Source organism: Chiroxiphia lanceolata, chromosome 3 (assembly GCF_009829145.1).
Source record: "Chiroxiphia lanceolata isolate bChiLan1 chromosome 3, bChiLan1.pri, whole genome shotgun sequence".
NCBI lineage: Eukaryota > Metazoa > Chordata > Aves > Passeriformes > Pipridae > Chiroxiphia > Chiroxiphia lanceolata.
The window spans coordinates 111,277,623-111,295,195 of NC_045639.1; the positions used below are offsets into that span (position 1 = coordinate 111,277,623).

Sequence of the window (17,573 nt, forward strand, 5' to 3'; positions counted from 1 at the left end):
TTTGCACAGATGAGGTGGGATATGCTATTGATTTCAAACGTTACACCATTTTTTTCTGCTATTATTGGAAAGTGCTGCTATAAATGGCACACATCTTTTTATATATTTTTAACTAATGGAGAATTATTCCTTATATAGATTTTTATTGGGTATTTAATAATTATATGAGAGTCTTCTAGTTCTCCATTACACCCTATAGATTTTCAAAGCCATCTTTACAGAAAACTCTTTAAGTTTCCATATCACCTTATTGATTAAATCACTCTGTATTACATTCCAAAGCAAAGAGACACAGAAAATCAGCATTAGCCTCTGACACTGAGCAGCCTCGGATGTACAGCTGGAAGAGAGAAAATAGCCCTTCCTTTAATAAAGTGTGCCTTGGGGGTATGTGAGGCCTTTCTCTTCTTTTTAAAATCATGACCAGCATCAGCTTTTTTCCCCACTGTAAATGTGACATTCCTTAAGAGTCATACAAATGCACCTTCTGGCCTCGTTTGCAATGTGGAGATACACCTTAATCACCTGTCAGCCTGAAGAAGAGATGAGCAACAACTGAATCCATTCCAGATGGAGCTCACTGAAAAGGATAGTTCATGTGTCAGTGGTCAGAGATGGGAATGTTCTGGGGAGCTCCATTCCCCAGAGCAATCAGCCCCCCCCCCAACATCATCCCGGGGGCCTTTGAGGGTTTGTCACTAAAACCATGGCGAGGTGTGCTGGCACTGTGTCTCCCCCACTTCTCTCTGCATCCCACCTCTCCCATCCCATCTCACCCCTCCTTGCTCCCATTCCATCCCAGCTCTCTGCTATCTTCACCCTCATTCCACCCCACCCCTCCTTGCTCCTATTCCATCCCATCCCACCCCACATCTCCCTACTCTGTCCCCCCTGACTTCACCCCATCTCAGTGTGGGGGGCTGACACCCTGAAGGAGGGAAGCTTTGCCACAAGGACACAAATCGCTGCCTGATTCCTACCAGACTCTGCCCTGTTCACCTGCACATCCCCTGTCCTCGCTCACCTGTTCCCTGTCCCACCTCACCTGTTCCTGCACAGTCCCTATGCTGGCTCCCCTGTCCTCTCTCCCCTGTCCCCGTACGGCCCCTGTCCTGGGGGGGGGTCCCCTCTCACCTGTCGTCTGTTCCCAGTTCCCTCTCCCCTATCCCTACACAGCCCCTGTTCCAACTCACCTGTCCCTTGTCCCGCTCACCTATTCCCTGCCCCCACTCACATGTCCCCTGTCCCGGTTCATCTGTTCCCGCACATCCCCTGTCACCTGCCCCTGTCCCCTCTCCCTGTTCACTTGTCCCTGCACATCCCCTGTCCCCTGTCCCGGCTCACTTGTCCCCGCACATCCCCTGTCCCGGCTCACTTGTCCCCGCACATCCCCTGTCCCCTGTCCCGGCTCACTTGTCCCCGCACATCCCCTGTCCCCTGTCCCGGCTCACTTGTCCCCGCACATCTCCTGTCCCCTCACCGCCCCCTCCTTTCCCCCAGACCCGTCGCGGCGCCGCGGGACTTCGGGGGCGTGGCCAAGGGCACGGAGGAGGCGGGACCAACGCACTCCTCGCATTCCCATTGGCGGCTTCTCCTGCCCGTCTGGAAGGGGGACGTTGCTGATTGGACCGGCCCGTCCTCCCCCTTGTCCCGGGCGGGCGAGCGGCGCTGTCGGCGCGGCGGGCGCGGGTCCTGTGACAGCGACAGCGACAGCGCGGAGCGAGCGAGCCGCAGGTAAGGGCAGGGCCGCCGCCGCGGGGGCTTCCTCCTTCTCCAGCGGGGCCGCAGCGCTGCCCCGCCGACCTGCGTTATGCAATCGCCCCGCGGCCGCCCTCACCTCGGGGTCCCTCCACCTTCCCGCGGCTCTCGGCGCGATGCGCGGCGAGCCCGCGGCTGCCCGCGATCACCCCCCCCCTCGGGCGGTGCGTGCCCCGCTGGGATGCGGAGGAGCGCGGTGAGGAGGCAGTGGGAGCGATGGGGTTTGCAGCGGGTGCGAACCCGGACCAGGTACTCGGGAGCTTCGAGCTGGAGCGCGCTGGGAGCCCGAATCCCTGCGGGAGACTCTGCACGGGCTGCGTTGAACTTGGGTGCGGCATCCAAGGGGGAATGGCTTTCGAGTGAAAGAGAGTTGATTTAAATTAGATATTAGGAGTAAATTCTTTGCTGTAAGGGAAGTGAGGTACTGGCAGAAGTTGCCCAGAGAAGTGGTGGATGCCCCATTCCTGGAAATCCTCACGCCCAGGTTGGACGGGGCTCTAAACAACCTGGTCTAGTGGAAGGGGTCCCTGCCTATGGCAGAGGCTTGGAACTGGATGATCTTTAAAGTCCCTTCCAACCCAAACCATTCAGTGATCCCACACCAGTGTCATTTGATGCTTATATAACAGGTAGCTCTCCAAAGTTACTGGTTTGTTCAGGTTTTTTCCCCACCTCTCCTAGATTATTTTGCTACTCTTGAAAATACTGTGGTCCTTTACTGCTTGAGTTTGGAGTTTAATGAAATTTCTTAAAAGGAAAATGTATGATAGGTTTATGCAGCTGAAAGAAATCATACAAACGAGAATTGTAGCTTAAGCAGGGATTGTGCTTTATATCACCTTCTGTCTTAGGCTTTCAAGTTTTGTCCTTACAAATGGTTTGCTCTTTGTTTAGCTAGTCAGAATGTCTCATTTGTAGAAAAGGAAATCTCTTTTTCTGTGAAAATACATAATTACAGTAAAGAAACTGCTGCATTCTTGCAGTAAAACTAAATTATGTGGTTGCATGTCATTTCTGAACAGATGAAAGTCTGAATACTATGAGAATATAAAACAATGACTAAAACTGCAAACACATAACAGTAAGCAAGGACAGAAGAAGATTTTCTGTAGATGATTGTCTCTTTGACTAGTAACTGGTGCCTTTAACAGCAGGAACTGTTTCATCCTCCTTAAAGTTCTGAGAAGTTATCAGCTAGGTGATCTAGTTTCGGTCCTCTTCCAAATATTGTAGTGTGCATTCAGATTCAGTGGCTTTGTCTGTCATTGTTTGTGTTGAAAATGTTTGTCATTGCATTGGTGTCCTTAATGGCTTTTTTAGGTTATAAATTAGTCGTGTGTGCCAGCAGGAAATCCTTTTAGAGGAAACTTTGGAATTTTATTCCAAGTCATCATGTTGCCTTGAGTTTCTTCTAGGGGTTCAAGCACTGTGAACAGCTCCTGTTGCAGGCAGTTCTGACATGTTTTTTTTCCTTTTTTCCCCCTTTTAACAGGGAAAGAGAAAGTAGGTTTTGGTAAGAATTGAGGTATGGTTATGAATTTCAGATTACAAGCTGTTAAACGAGTGTTCCACTGACCCCTGTGTGAGGTGACAGCTCTGGCTGAAGGCCAGTGAAGCTCTAATACCCCTTATAAAACGGGCTTGCTTTAAATAGATTAGCATAGAGGCCAAGTGAAGGTAATCAGGAAGCTTGTTCTGGTTTCTTTGTGTTTGGGGAGGTGGTTTTTTTGTTCTTTGAATACCTTAATGTTGCCATGGTAACTGTGGTGCCCGATTGATCGGAGCTCAGCTTCTTGACTGTAAGAACAGCACATGAAATCTTCACACCTGGCATTAGTTGCTCCAGAGTATCACCTTCCAGTTGTGGAATGTGACTGGAGTCTTGGCTTAGTTGGGCTCACCAGCATCTCCTGGCTTGTTTTCTCCGGGGTTGGAGATGCAGATGCTCAGCAAGCCAATGCCAACTGAGTCCCTTTGCTGGTCACAGGATACAACCCTGGCGTGGGAGGCACAGCTGAACCTTTGGTGCATTGTGCACATCTTGGGCTGCTTGAGCTGGCTGGTCCTGCTTTAGAGGAATAAAACTGAATAGTCCCTTTGGATGTTAAAAGCTTCCAAAAATAGTTCCAAAGTCTCAGCTAAATTTAATACGGCTAGAATGTCAATGGAAAGGATTAGAACATTTGGGATTTGCACCAGTTAGCGTTTAGAAAAAAAAAAAAAATTAAAATCCTCTTCCTCATATCTGCCACTTTTGTAAAAGGAAAACTGGAGATTGACACTGACTGTTTTTGTGGTGCCAGCCAAATTGGAGCTAAAATGTGAATGGACACCTGTACTGGTGATTTTGATTCCTGGAAAGGGGATAATCATTGCCCAGGTGGGAGACCAGGGGTGAAGGCTGAAGAGGGAAGGGGAGGGGGTGACTTTAGTCCATATTGCTTTTGAGACTGCAAAGGTTCATTAATCCTGTCATGTGAGGTCCTGTTCTGCTCTTTCTAATTAAGTAAAAAGCCTCCATTTAAGTCCATTGGAGCTTTCCACAGTAAAGAATTAGCACCATTAAAAATAATGCTCATCTCCAGCACTCATTGTGCAGAGTGGAATGGAATTTCAGTAGGTTACTGTGTGACCTTCCCTGTTACACTCATTTCTTCTTACAAAGTCTTCAGCATGGGTCCAGTTGACTTCAGCAGGAGTTGCATCCCTAGGCTGACATTACTGAAACTGGTGACTGCTGTTGTGAAGTCAGTGAATATTTTAAATAAAGCCTGATTGCTTCAGTAAAGTCTTACTCACTGGGTTTGATTTCCCTCTTCTCCCACTCCCCCCCCCCCTTTGAATTATGGTAAAACTGGCTTTTTGGGGGTTGAGGTTTTTTTGCAGTAGGAGCCAAGATGGAATCCCTATGCTTTTCCTGGACTCTTCTAGAAGAGCAACTGCAACTTGCTTTGGGTTTTTTTTCCCAATATTTTCTTAATTCCTGCAGGTTACAGTTTCCAGGTTTGCACTCAGGACTCAATAATACTTGTAGTTTATAGCAATTATATTTAAAGCTTCCATTTGTAACATTTTGTTTGCTTTATTCTATTTTTAGTCATGTTGTTTGTCATGGCAAGCAGTGTTTAATAAAAAAAAAGTAAAGTTTCCTAGTGATTTCAAGAGATATGTGCCTGTTTCTTGATGTCCCTTGGGGACTCTTTTTAAAAACTCTTAAGACAGGAAAATGTTCACCAAGGAAATGCTGCATTAGTTTCCATGAAAACAGTGGATCAATCTGTATGTGCTTGGTGGTATATAAGGCACTGGTCCATTCAAACACTTCATGTACTCATTTTGTTGAATGAAGATAATTTTTTTCTGAAGAGTTTGGCTCTGCAGGGATCTAACTTCATGGGAAGAGGTACATCTATGCCCTTTCAGTTTTACACTAAATAAGTGTAATTTTTCAAATAGAAACTTCAGTGAGCTATTGCTGTTTGCCAATGAATATAATTTTCTGCTGGTCTCTGCTAATTTTAATTAGAGGTGTGCTGTGTCTAAAAATAGTGAGGTAACAGCATGAACACAGAGCTCCCACTTGGAATCTCTACAGATCATTTGGACACAGTATCTACAGTGTTGAACTGACACGACCTGATCTGTTCCAGTGGTAAGGGTGTTTGCCTCACGTTTTGAGCTATCCCAAATAAGGAACCCTTGAACACCTGGACCACAGGAGGAGAAATTTGAAATAACTTACGTCAGTGTAAAGTGATGTGTAGGGTCTGGAGGGGAAGGGGCTGCACTCTTGCTGCACTCTTGGGGTTCTCTGTTCTGTGTGATGTATTTTCTGACTTGAAACTTCAGGGTCAAAACCTTACACCAGATTCAGAAATAACACAGATAACATTTGGGTGAACTTTAAGTAAAGGGAATAAATGGTTGTGGCAAGTGATCAGCATTAGCTGGAGGTTACATGAACATCAGCTCAGGCTTGATTATGTCTCAGTATCTCAGACTTCTTAAGGGATCCTGCTACAGTTTGGTGGTGTGATCCCAGTTCAGATCTTGGATAATTTAACATCAATATAGGTGCTGGATGATGCCTTGTTGTTACTGCATTATTTTTTCATGATGTTGCCTCTTCTGTTTGAAATTCTGTATGACAGCTTCTGGTATCTTAAGTATTTGAAAAATTTCCTGATTTGGGAATGGAGAAACAAATGCACAATTCAATTTGAACTCACTGCATTTTAAAAATAAAGTAAGTATGGTTTACTCTTATGTGGATGTATTTTTTTTAATATAGAATTTTTTTAATAGTGGGGGAAGTTAACTTATTTTGTTAGAAGCTGTGGAAAGGAGATTTAATATAAACAGAAATGTGATCCAGTGATTGTATTACAGTTACATAAAAGATTACTTTTAATTGGGCCTATTTTATATGGAAATCCAGTTGATGGATTATACATGATTTAGGATTAATTGTTTTAAGGGATTTAAAATGTAAATTCTTTTGTTCTAAATTAGTAGAATAATTGGAAAGAAAATATTTTTTTGCCAGAGGACTGCCTGGAGTGGCTAAGTAACTTCAAAGAAGCCACGAAACGCTACTCCCAACAGAACACCTGAACCTTAAGGTGATTAACAGACATAATAAAGCATACATAGTTATGATTTTTACACATATATATATATATATATGTATAAAATTTTGTGTGTGTGACATTATTAATGTGTAATATTATAATGTGGAAAAAGGTAAGATTACTGGCTCATGACTGGCTGAGGATAACTTCTGATATGGTGATTTATGAAGTTCATGCAGAGCTGTGGAAACTGGGATTATAATTTTGTGAATGCTTTAAGTAGATTTGTGCTGAAAAGTGCAATCCTGACCTTTGCTGTTGTCTGCCCATTCCCAAACTTGGCCTTGATTTTTCCTGGTTGCTACAAATATTTATGCAGTCATGGAGTGACTCAGGTCAGTTACTTACCGACTAGACCTACCTAGTGGACTTAAACCCCAACTTTTTTCCCCTGGACCTGGTATTTTCTTCTGACTGAATCAGTCTGTGTGGTTGTGCCATGAATCTGAGCAGGAGATGCTTCCCCCACTAGAAAAGGCATCATTGGGCCTTTCCCTGCATAGAGGGAAGTGACTGGTGTTGGAAGTGAGCAGCCCAAGGTGTGTGACAGATGATGTTGCATCTTTTGGCAGAAGTGCTAGTTTGTCCAGTCAGAGTCTGAATTTACAGCCCTAGGATTTAAAGTGTGCCAACACATGTTGTTGATTCAGGTATGTTTGTCCCCTCTGATTACCGTTGAGATCAGGCTCATAGGCAGTTTATTTCTCTTGGGAACATAAATGTATTTTATTAGTGAGATTTCCCTCACTAGTGGTGCTGGGCTTAATATTGTGCAGTACATGGCCCTTGTATAAGACAAAGTAAACTTTCTGAAACAATTGTTATTTCATACAGATGTTCTTAATTGTGCAGGTCCCATCATAAATTGGGCAGAGGATATAATAATCAGTTGATTACTATATAAGTTGACTTGCTAGTGGAGGGAACACTCTGGGTGTATCTGAAGTGTAGAAAAGGCATGTGCAGGTATACACACCTACCTACAAGGTGGAAAAGAGATGGTTAAAAGATGTGTGACAGTGACTTTCTTAAAAAGACTTGTCCAATACCAAAGCCCTACCGGGCAAATCTGTCTCAATAATTGGCTGAAAAAAGAAACAGGCTTTTCCTGTTCAAGAGCTCTAGCCGAGCAAAACTACTGACATAATATGATGTAACTTCTATCTTGGCTGCTGTAGTGTATGCTAATTTTGTTACTGCTAAAAACCTGAGCTTCATGGTTGTAACTTAAAATCCTGTTCTGTTTTGTTGCTTGTCATAGTGGTTTTGCTGAATTCCTAGCTTGAAAGCTTTCCTATCTAGTACCTTCCAGGAAGGAAAAATAAACAACTCTAGTGAGATTGTTTACTTCTCTGCACACCCTAATAGCTTTGTTGTGCATTGGGAAAGGAGGTATGACCCTTGTTAGCTGCCATGAAGTTAGCTTTAACATTCATAATCCAAATTCCTACAAGTTTTGAGTGTCAGCCTGTGTGACTGTCAAATAGTCAGTATCTTCCCTGACTGCAAGTCGTTTGCCTGTTGTGAGTGAAATACTTCATACAGACTGACAGAAGCCTACTCTGCCATGTAAATTATGTTTTGTAACACACTGGGTTTGAGGTTTATTTTCATAAATTTAATGACACAGGCTAGACATCATGACAAACACACTTAGAGGTGATTGTTCTTGAAGGAGATGATCTGTTACTGCTTTTTGGTAGAGAAAGTATTACATTCTGAAGTGAAATTTCTGGCTGCTGTGAGTATTTCTTTATAGTACTTGCCTGGATATGTTTACCCTGAAATGTACAGTAGTACTAGGCTTAAGAGAGTTGGTTCAAATACCAGAGGCAATGTTGTGTCATACTGAACCATCTCCTCTGTCATTTGTTTGGGCTTGTTTTTCTTCAGTTAGAATTAAGTTCCTAGACTGAGATTAGTTGGAGATAGTTGTGCTAATATCGGACTGACCTGATGAAAAAAAATAGCATGTACTTGATATCTGAAAAACCTGTCCTCAGGTTAACACAGTAAAAAGAGCTGACAGTCCTGAGGCTTTCATACTACACCTGCTTCCTCACAGCACTGCATCCTTGTTTGGTTTAACCCCCTCCTTCATAATTTACATGCATAGAGTCCAGAACTAGAAAACAATTCTGGTTTTAGCTGTGTAATATACTTTACTACCTGGAGAAGGAGGACAGCTAAGATCCTGCGACCTGCCAGCTCTCTGCACATCACCGTGTGCACTATGAGTGGTGTTGCTGTCCAGCAGAGACCTCTGGACGAGTCCTGAATTACCCTGGTGTGACCCTGTGGCTTGGGCTGGATGACCTCTGCATCTCCCTTCCAACCTTAGTGATTTTGACTAATACTGGCTAATAAATCTGTCTCTCATGTGATTTGGGAGTGTGGTAAGTGTGGATTCTGCTCCAAACTGATACTTTTAAGCATGGCTTCAACTTGGTTTCTTGAGAACTTCTGTCATTAGCTCTGAGACTTCAGCAATAACAATTACTGATATTTCCATAACCTTATGTTATGGAACGATGTGCTCTGTCATCAGCCAAATATAATTTCAGAGCAGCAGCAGAGCAGGGGTTATATGAAAGACACAGGCATAGCAAATTAGCTCCATAATTTAGCTTTACTTTGCTGAGATTAAATGTAATAAGCCCAAAGGGTTTAATTTTGGACACTAGTTCTATATAGTGTGTTTGAGTTAATATTTACAGCTATTTATAGAGAATACCAAGTATGCAAGAGAGCAAGGGCAAATCTGAAACAGATGAACACTCTGCCTTTATGTAACTAACTCCTTGTGTTATGACAAAAAAAAGGCAGCTAATGATTGCATATTGTTATTGAAAGAAACAAATATAAGGGAATTAATTATTATCCAGTAAGCTTCTAGTCAGTTAAATGGAGCTCTGTAGTGGAATTTGATGTCAAATACACGGGTACTAAGGACTGCTAAATATCTGATTTAATACTAATTAACATACTGATAATTAATTGGACCTTGACTTATTCCCCTTGGCTGATATGTTACTTCTGTGTGTCTTAAAATTACCTTTCTATTCTGATGCATTTGGGGTAAAGGTTCCAAAAGTCAGCAAGACTTTTAGTCTTAGTTATATTGCTTTTCAATGATTCTGTTTTCATGCTGTTTTCCAACAGGGTCTTTTTTTTTTTTTCCTGTGAGTTGATGCCTGGTATAATTTCCAAAGTTATTTTCATTTTCTTCTTACTCAGTGCATTACACTTCCAAAGGTGGCTGCAAGCTCAAAAGCACCAACCTGCCTTACCAGTAACAAACATGGCACTCCTAAACCCAAATACAACATAGTATTTCCTTTGAAGGTAAAGTCTCGCTTCTTATTCTGTCCAGCAGCTTGTGCTGATATGTTCAGGTCTTTCCTGAGCTAAAAAATGAAGCTAAAGCCAAATCCCTTGGTGAGATTGGTCTTCAACGACCTGTGTCAGAGGTCAGTTGTTGCCTTAAAATAGCGTGAAATTTACTTTCTACAAATGAAGCCCCCAAACTAAGAACCTCTGGGTTAACTTGTGGATGTGGAATGTTTGAAAATGTAGTGTAACTGTGTGTCACTTCTCCGTGCTGCCAGGGATGAGGGGAGACTCCTACTTCTTTGGAATGCGAGGCCTGGGTCACTATGGCTGCATCCCGGAGGATGGAGGACAGTTCTTACTCTACTCAATAAATGGAGACAACAGCTTGAAGAGATGTTTTGCAGAGGAAGATTTTCATGAAATAATTGATTTCAATGATCTCCCAAATTCTCTCTTCGCCTGCAACGTTCACCAGTCCGTGTTTGAAGACGAGGACAGTAAGGTACTGTGCCAGTTTCCATGTTTTCTGTACAAGAGAAACCTATGCTTTATATTTGTTTATTGCAGTCAGTGAAACAGTTTAATGGGTCTTGTGCAAAGAAACTCGATCACAAATATTACTTCTTTCTATGGTGACAACGCCACTCTGCCATGATGTTTGTTTCAAGAGCTTAAAAGCCTTTTTGTCAGCTGAGGTCAACAAAAATGTTTTTCTTTTGTTCAGATTTGCAGAATATTGCAATGCAGGTTCATGTGTTCGTGGCAGCTGCAGCTGCAGTGATGGTGGTGATGGCAGAGTTAAACATGTGATGGTTGCTCCCCTTGCTGATCACGTACCACTGTGATGGGAAGCTGCATTTCTGTATTTATCATAGAATCAGAAAATTGTTTGGGTTGGAAAAGAGCTCTAAGATCATTGAGTCCAACCATTCTCCCAGCATTGCCAAGTCTACCACTAAACCATGTCCCCAAATGCCACATCCACACATCTTTTAAATACCCTCAGGGATGGTGACTCAACCTCTTCCCTGGACAGCCTGTTCCAATGCCTGGTGACCCTTTCAGTGAAGAAATTTTTCCTAATATCCAATCTAAACCTCCCCTGGCATGCCTTGAGACCATTTCCTCATGTCTTATCAATTGCTAATTTGGAAAAGAGACCAGCACTCACCTCACTACAACCTCCTCTCACATAGTTGTAGAGAGACAGATAAGGTCTGAAGTATTTTGAGTTATCTGTAATACTATGTTCTCACTATCATTCATTTTAGATTTTCCAGATAAAAAAGAAAAGAGAAACTTTATGAAAATATTTTTAACTTTGCAATTAATCTCAAACAGAACGTTGAGAACAACGTGCTCTTAAAATAATAATTAAAAAAAAAACCCAACTCGTGTAGGAAGCATTCAGTTCCTGTTTCTTAGTCTAGTGTTCTTCCTGACTGAGACTTCAGGAATATGAAACTAATAGCCTGGGGCTTTGTTTTCTGATGAAATGAGTCTGGGCTAATTGTTATGGGCACATCTGAGACTACATGAGTATCCTGTTATGAATTTTCAATTCAGAAACAAGCTGGCAGTGGTACAGTGGGTTTTGGCTGGAACTGTCTGACATATCCAGATAAAACTACAAATTCACTGGGACCAGAGCTTGCCAGGATGGACAAGCTCTTTAGTGGTGAAATTGCCAGATGAAAGAGAAATAAAACAAAACTTCTGAGGATACAGGCTTCCTGTTAAAGGTACCAAAAGTGGTGTCTGTGGAGGTCACACAAGTGGAATTGTTTGGGTTTAATTTTTTTATGCGTCTTTGTCTTCCATAATGATGTCTTGTGTATGGCTGAGTAATATAGATGAAAAGAATGTAAAGGTTCATAGCGCAGCACTAAGCAAAATATTCGTATTTATATATATAAAAATCCCACACTCTAAATTACAATTTTGGAAAATAGTGCCCTATTGTATGTAAGACTTCTTGCTAATAAGCATCTTGAATTTATGTTCTGCCATTTTGCAGACTTTTCTAACCAGCTGTTAACGAGTTGAAGGGATCTGAATGTCCACTTGTAAAGGACAGAAGCCTGCCTAGAACTAGAGAATCTCTCTTCATCCTGCAAAGATTCTATCCCCACTTGCTCCTGAGCTTTCCCTTTTGAGAGCTGCATTCTGGTATTTAGCTGATGGCTTAGTTAGGAAATGGAATGGGTGATTATGTAAGTATGTGGGATAGCAATCCCTAAAGACTTGCAGGACTTAAGGATGTGTCTTAAGAATAGCAGCTGGTTTGTGGAGGTGGATATTCTAAGCCACGTGCAGGTCTGTAAACTGTGGATGCCATGGATTGAACAGCTCTGTTTGCAGGTAAGTAGTTACTCCTCTAAGTCTATATTTATGGAGATGGGATTACCTTCAGATTTCTCATTAAGTTCAACAACCTGGGGAGTTGATTATGGTTTTATTATTCCTGTAGAACATGTACTTGTGTTCCCAGTTGATTAATACCCATAATCCTTTCTATTAATAACTGTTGCTGCAAGATAAGAGCACACGTGAATTCAATATAAAATATTGTAAAGTTACTAAGCTAAACTTTAAAATCTCACACCATCATAATAAATGCTGCTAACAATCATATCTTCAATTATATTTGATCCAAAGTATATGTAAAGGTACACTAAACTTGTTAAAATTATATACTACAGTAATGGTTACATCTACAGTCGTTTCATTGTGTTATTCATTCTACAGAAAGTAAAGTTTTTTGTAAGGTATCTTTGACTTTTACTCCTGGCCTGCACTTTTCAGAAGACAGCGAAAGTCTAACTGGTTTGAAAGTTACAACTTAGCTATTAAATAAAGCTGGAGAAACCTGTCTTTGAAAATGGTTGATTTGGTGTATGAACTTCCTACATAAATAATATTCAAATATATAAAGTTCTGAGTGGTTTTAACATGCAACAGTCTTAAAGTAGAGAATTTACACTCAGTTTTTTAAGTTACATTACCTGAAGTGTTTAAGAAGCCTGAACCATCAGGTCCAAACTTTTAACACAAATATCTAAGTAATATACTGAATAAATATAGGTTTTAAAAGCAAAGGGCTTAAATATTTTTTGTTTTAATTTGAAGTCGTGTAACTCCTTTGTATCAGATGTAGGGTAAATTCCAGTTTGTGCTGGAGTACAGACTTCCTGCAACCCAGGGGGAACACTTGGCTGCCCGTACACCTGTGCTGTGGATAATCAGATTTACTTTGCCTGTGTCAGAAATACCCTTTCACCAGTATTGTGACTCTGCAATCCCTCTTAGAAGGGATTCTGTGCTGCCTGTCAAAAGCAATGATGGCACCTGTAGGGAACCTGAGTTTTGACCACCGTTTTCTGAAGATGAGGAATTCTTGCAGCTGAAGTGCAGGCAAAGACACTGGGTCAGGCCAGGTTTGTTTTTAATCCTGGCTGGCACCCTGAGGTCTCACCAGAGTGAGAATGAAGAGTTGTGGGGCCTGGGATGCGGAGATGAATGCCAGCAGGCTCCAAGGAAGCTGCTCAGAACTCACTGCCCTTAAACACTGAAGAAAGGGGGAATATAGATTAATACTACCTACATGTATCTGATTGTGTTACAGTAACAACATATGGTCAAAAAATATTTCCCTACCTTCCAGGCCTGTGTTCTTGGAAAGAAATTTGTACTTAAGTAGGAGGGTGCCCCAGATAACTGGGTTGATAACGTGGACATTTAAGGATTTGTGCAGGATGGCTTAGCAGCTTCACTGCCATAACAGCTTTCTACTACTGAGGGGAGGTGGCTTTGCTTATCTCCACTCCCATCATGGACAGCCTGCTCCTTTCTAGAGAAAATGAAATTGTACCTTCCTTATAGTGTGTTAGAAAATATGGGGATTTTTAGTTTCTAAAACCAAGCAAAGGTGTGGAGATTATCTATTCTACAGGATAATCTGTTGCAAATCTGGGATCGAATTCGTCCCCATCACTGGCCTGTGATCTGATCATTTGTTTTGGCATAAATCTGTTAGTGGTAGGGGCAGATTACTTTGGGTTTTGGAGTATACAGGACTGACTTGGTTGGGTCATGGAAGTCTTATTGTAAAGAAGCTAAAAATAAAATTGCTTCTAAACCCTGAGATTTGTCGCATCTCTTGGAAAAACTGAGGGTACTGCTTACGTGGGCAAGATAGGGCAAAACTGAGACTTATTTTTGGCTGATAGTGTGACTGAATGGGAGGTGCAGCTCCTTTTAGCTTTCCTGATAAAGCAATTGTGTTGGTGAGCCAAAGGGCATGACTCTTAATAACTCCTAAGGGTGTGTTTCAGCAGTTAATTGCTACCCGTAGCCCTTAAACTTTCTGCGTAGTAAACCTTTTGTTGTGCTTTTGTTGTGCATATATCACTGTTTTGTAAAACCATCCTTTCTCTTCTGCAACTCGAGCTTCCTTCAGGCTGAGACTGGTAAACACACTGTCAAAGTGAAGCATCTTTGTCTCTTAAGATAGTTTCTTCAGATGCTGTAGCGCCTCGGGAGGTGCTTAAGCAAAGCTGTCATTATTAGAATATGCTTACGTGAGGGAAGGATGTGTTTCCTAAAGCTGTTTACAGGCTGTATGCTCCCTTTTTATCTCATTCTTTTGGCTCAAATTGGAAGGAACACCGGTTAAGCTTGATAGTTTTATTTCGCATAAAGAATGATTCATCAGTTTCTGAACATTTTAGTCATGGTGAAGCTGCCTAGGCAATGATAGCCAAAGTCCATTAAGTGCCTTTTCTTGCCAATGTAATTTAAACCAATAGGAGATATTACTATTATTTCTGCTTGAAAAAAATGCAGTGATAAACGCGTGTCCAGTTCTGGATTTCCCAGTCCAAGGAAGACCTGGACTTACTGGGGAGAGGCCACTGAGATGAAGGGACTGGACCTGTCTGCTGTGAAGAAAGGCCAAGAAAGCTGTGCCTGCTGAGCTGGAGATGGGAAAGCTCAGGTGGATCTTACCAGTGTGTACGATGACCTGAAGACAGGGTGCAAAGAAGGCTGATTCAGGCTCTTTTCAGTGGTATCAAGTGCCAGGACCAGAGGCCACGGGCATCAGCTAAAAGACAGAAGGTTCTATTCCCGCTGAATATCAGGAAACACTTTTTTGCCATGACAGTCACTGAGCACTGGCAGAGGGTGCCCAGGGAGGTGGTGCAGTCTGTCTCTCTCTCCACGGAGATATTCCAAAGCTGTCTGGACATGGTCCTAAGGCATGTGGAGTCTAAATCTCCCTGCTTGAGCCAGGGGGATGTATTGATCTCCAGAGGTCCTTTCCAGCCTCCACCAGTCTGATTCATTGAACGTTTGCTAAAGTGTATCCTAATTCTTCTGATGAAGAGAGTCAGTGTGGGAAGGCAAGACTGGGAATGGAGGTAATTAAAAATGCATTTCCTGAACTGTGAGCTTAATGGAGGCAGGGTGGGGAAGGAAGGAGAAAAATCAAACTAACAAGTCAATGGAAAAGATAAAATCCTACTTGAATAGAAGGACTTTACTATGAAAACAGTTACTATTTTCATGAGGGATTCTTTCACATTACAACTTTATTTACATATATTGGATGACTGGTTGCTCTTAATGCAGAAGCCTCATTAGGCTTCCTTTAACTTTTTTTTTTTTAAAGATGTGTTATTTAACTTGGACCTTGAAAAATATTTAAGGCTACCTCAGGTGAGTGCTGGAATATTTGTCCAAGGGCGATGCTTTAAGAGAGCTTTGTAGCTTTGCATGGAAAGGCTTCTTTCCTTTATACTTGCATTCAGCTTTTTCAACAAAGCACATCTTCATGCAGCTATTTTTATTTTTAAGGTGCAGTAAAAGGCACTGGACTGCTCAGTGGTCTGCTGTGTTGTCTTTAACTTTTATATGCTAATCCTGGAACTGAAACTTTCAGCTGATGCTTTGACTCTGAAGCAGATAATTGAGAAGTGTCTGTTCAGTGCTCCTTTTAAACAAAGTGGAGCCAGTGTGTCTGCTGCCATGTGTGAAATGTTTCTTTGGTTCCCTTTTCCTACAGGCTAATTCAAGAAGATGCTCTGGGAGGCTCTAGGAAGGCTTTGTGTCTGCAGGGGAAGATCTGTTCCTTTTGACTTCATTTTTAAGCATCTAGATTGTGAAGTCAGAATCTCTCTGGTCATATTACATCACTGAAGCCTCTAGCTGTTGAGTAATCATTATATTTAAAGGGTGGCACACTTCTTTTTGGTCTAATATTAGTGTTCAAGCCTGGACTCAGTGGAAGGTCACCCTAGCAAAGATGAAGTCACGCTCCAAGGCTAGAAAGGAATGCAATCTTCATTCTGCCTTCCTGGTACACTTGCTGTTGCTTTGTTTTACTTTCAGTTTTTCTACCTTTTAAGGTTGTTGGTGGTTGATATGATAACATTATCAGAAACTGCCACTTGCAGCAGACTGTGCCTCGTGCTGTGGAATCTCTACCTGCTTTGCTTTGTCCTGCTTTATAAATGGGATGAATATTATTCCCTGGCATTCTGGAAAAATGGAAGTGTTTCTTTACTATATGCTGTCTATGCATCTAATAAAATGAAAATACAGAGAGCTTGCAAAGAAAAGCTGCAGGAGCAGTGTCCTTCATGAATCATATCTGCCCTCTGGGAATCCTATTTTGCACTCTTCCCTGGGTGGTGGTTTGCAGACAGCTAAGTAGTGCTTTTTTTGTATGATCATGGAAGTACTAAAATAAAGCTATAGGAGGCTGATCTTGCTCTAAGAAGTACGCAGTGTAAAGTTCTTTTTCCATTGCATTATTTTTTTTCTGTAACAAATTTCAAATACTTTTCCTACAAACCATCTCAATGCAATACAATATTTTGTTTGAAAGCAGCTGTGACCTTCCATGCTCAGCATTTGATATCCCATCTGATTGCTGGAGTGATAATCCTGACTTTTCAGCCTCATTATATAAATTCTCTCTACAACTGAAAAGAGCTGTTAATATTTAGCATTAAAATGGCCTTAAACTGAATAAAGGTAGATTGAGATTAGATAATAAGAAGAAATTCTTTGCTGTAGGGGTGGTGAGGCCCTGGCACAGGTTGCCCAGAGAAGCTGTGGATGCCCCATCCCTGGAAGTGTTCAAGGCCAGGTTGGATGGGGCTCTCAGCAACCTGGGATAGTGGAAGGTGCCCCTGCCCATAGCAGTTGGAACTAGATGATCTTTGAGGTCCCTTCCAATCCAAACCATTCTATGACTCTATATTTGTCATTCATAAACCTCCTTTACTTTATTTCCCATGGTACAGCTACTAGACCTTGTCAGTCAGCTCTGTATTGGCACCTGGAATGGGATGTAACGTAGCAGCTTTTCCGTGGGGCTGTTGTTCCTGTGTTTTACTCACAGGTCAGGTGTGAGTTATGTTGAGGAGCTCAGTTAGGAAAAGCAGTAACTTCATGAAGTTGAACATACTGTAGGATATGAACTATCTTAACATGACTGGCAGTAAGATCCCTAAAGCATCTGAGTGTCTGGAGCTCCATAGGTCTCAAACCATGGAGTGAGGTGCTGAGGTTTCACTGGAGAAAGGGCAGTAAGGAAATTAACCTTCACTGACATTTGGGATCTATTGAGTATTCATTCTGGTTTGGAGGAAGAAAATGAACTAATTTTGATTGGTGCAGTTTGCATATTCAGAATTTTAATGCATATTTATGAGGAGTTTATTAAAGGTTGCTCTCGTAGCTGTTAACAAGACAACTTGCGTTTATGCATGTATATAGGGTCTGATGGTAATTTTCTCTGAGGTGATCTGCTGAATTTCTAAAGGAGCTGTAAGGAGTTGTTAG

At 42.0% G+C, this 17,573-nt stretch overlaps 1 protein-coding gene across 2 annotated transcripts in view; it reads left to right on the forward strand.

Moving 5' to 3' along the window:
* The first annotated feature begins 1,637 nt into the window (after nucleotides 1-1,637).
* RCAN2 (regulator of calcineurin 2) overlaps nucleotides 1,638-17,573 on the forward strand; it is an 86,234-nt gene continuing 70,298 nt past the window's right edge. The window contains exons 1-2 of one of the 2 annotated variants that reach the window (XM_032682696.1): nucleotides 1,638-1,734; nucleotides 9,998-10,224. In XM_032682696.1, the coding sequence (XP_032538587.1) occupies nucleotides 10,000-10,224 (225 nt within the window). In that variant the 5' untranslated portion in view covers nucleotides 1,638-1,734; nucleotides 9,998-9,999. Of the gene's footprint in view, nucleotides 1,735-6,058; nucleotides 6,381-9,997; nucleotides 10,225-17,573 lie in introns of those variants that run through there. The other variant, XM_032682697.1, reaches the window with a different exon arrangement.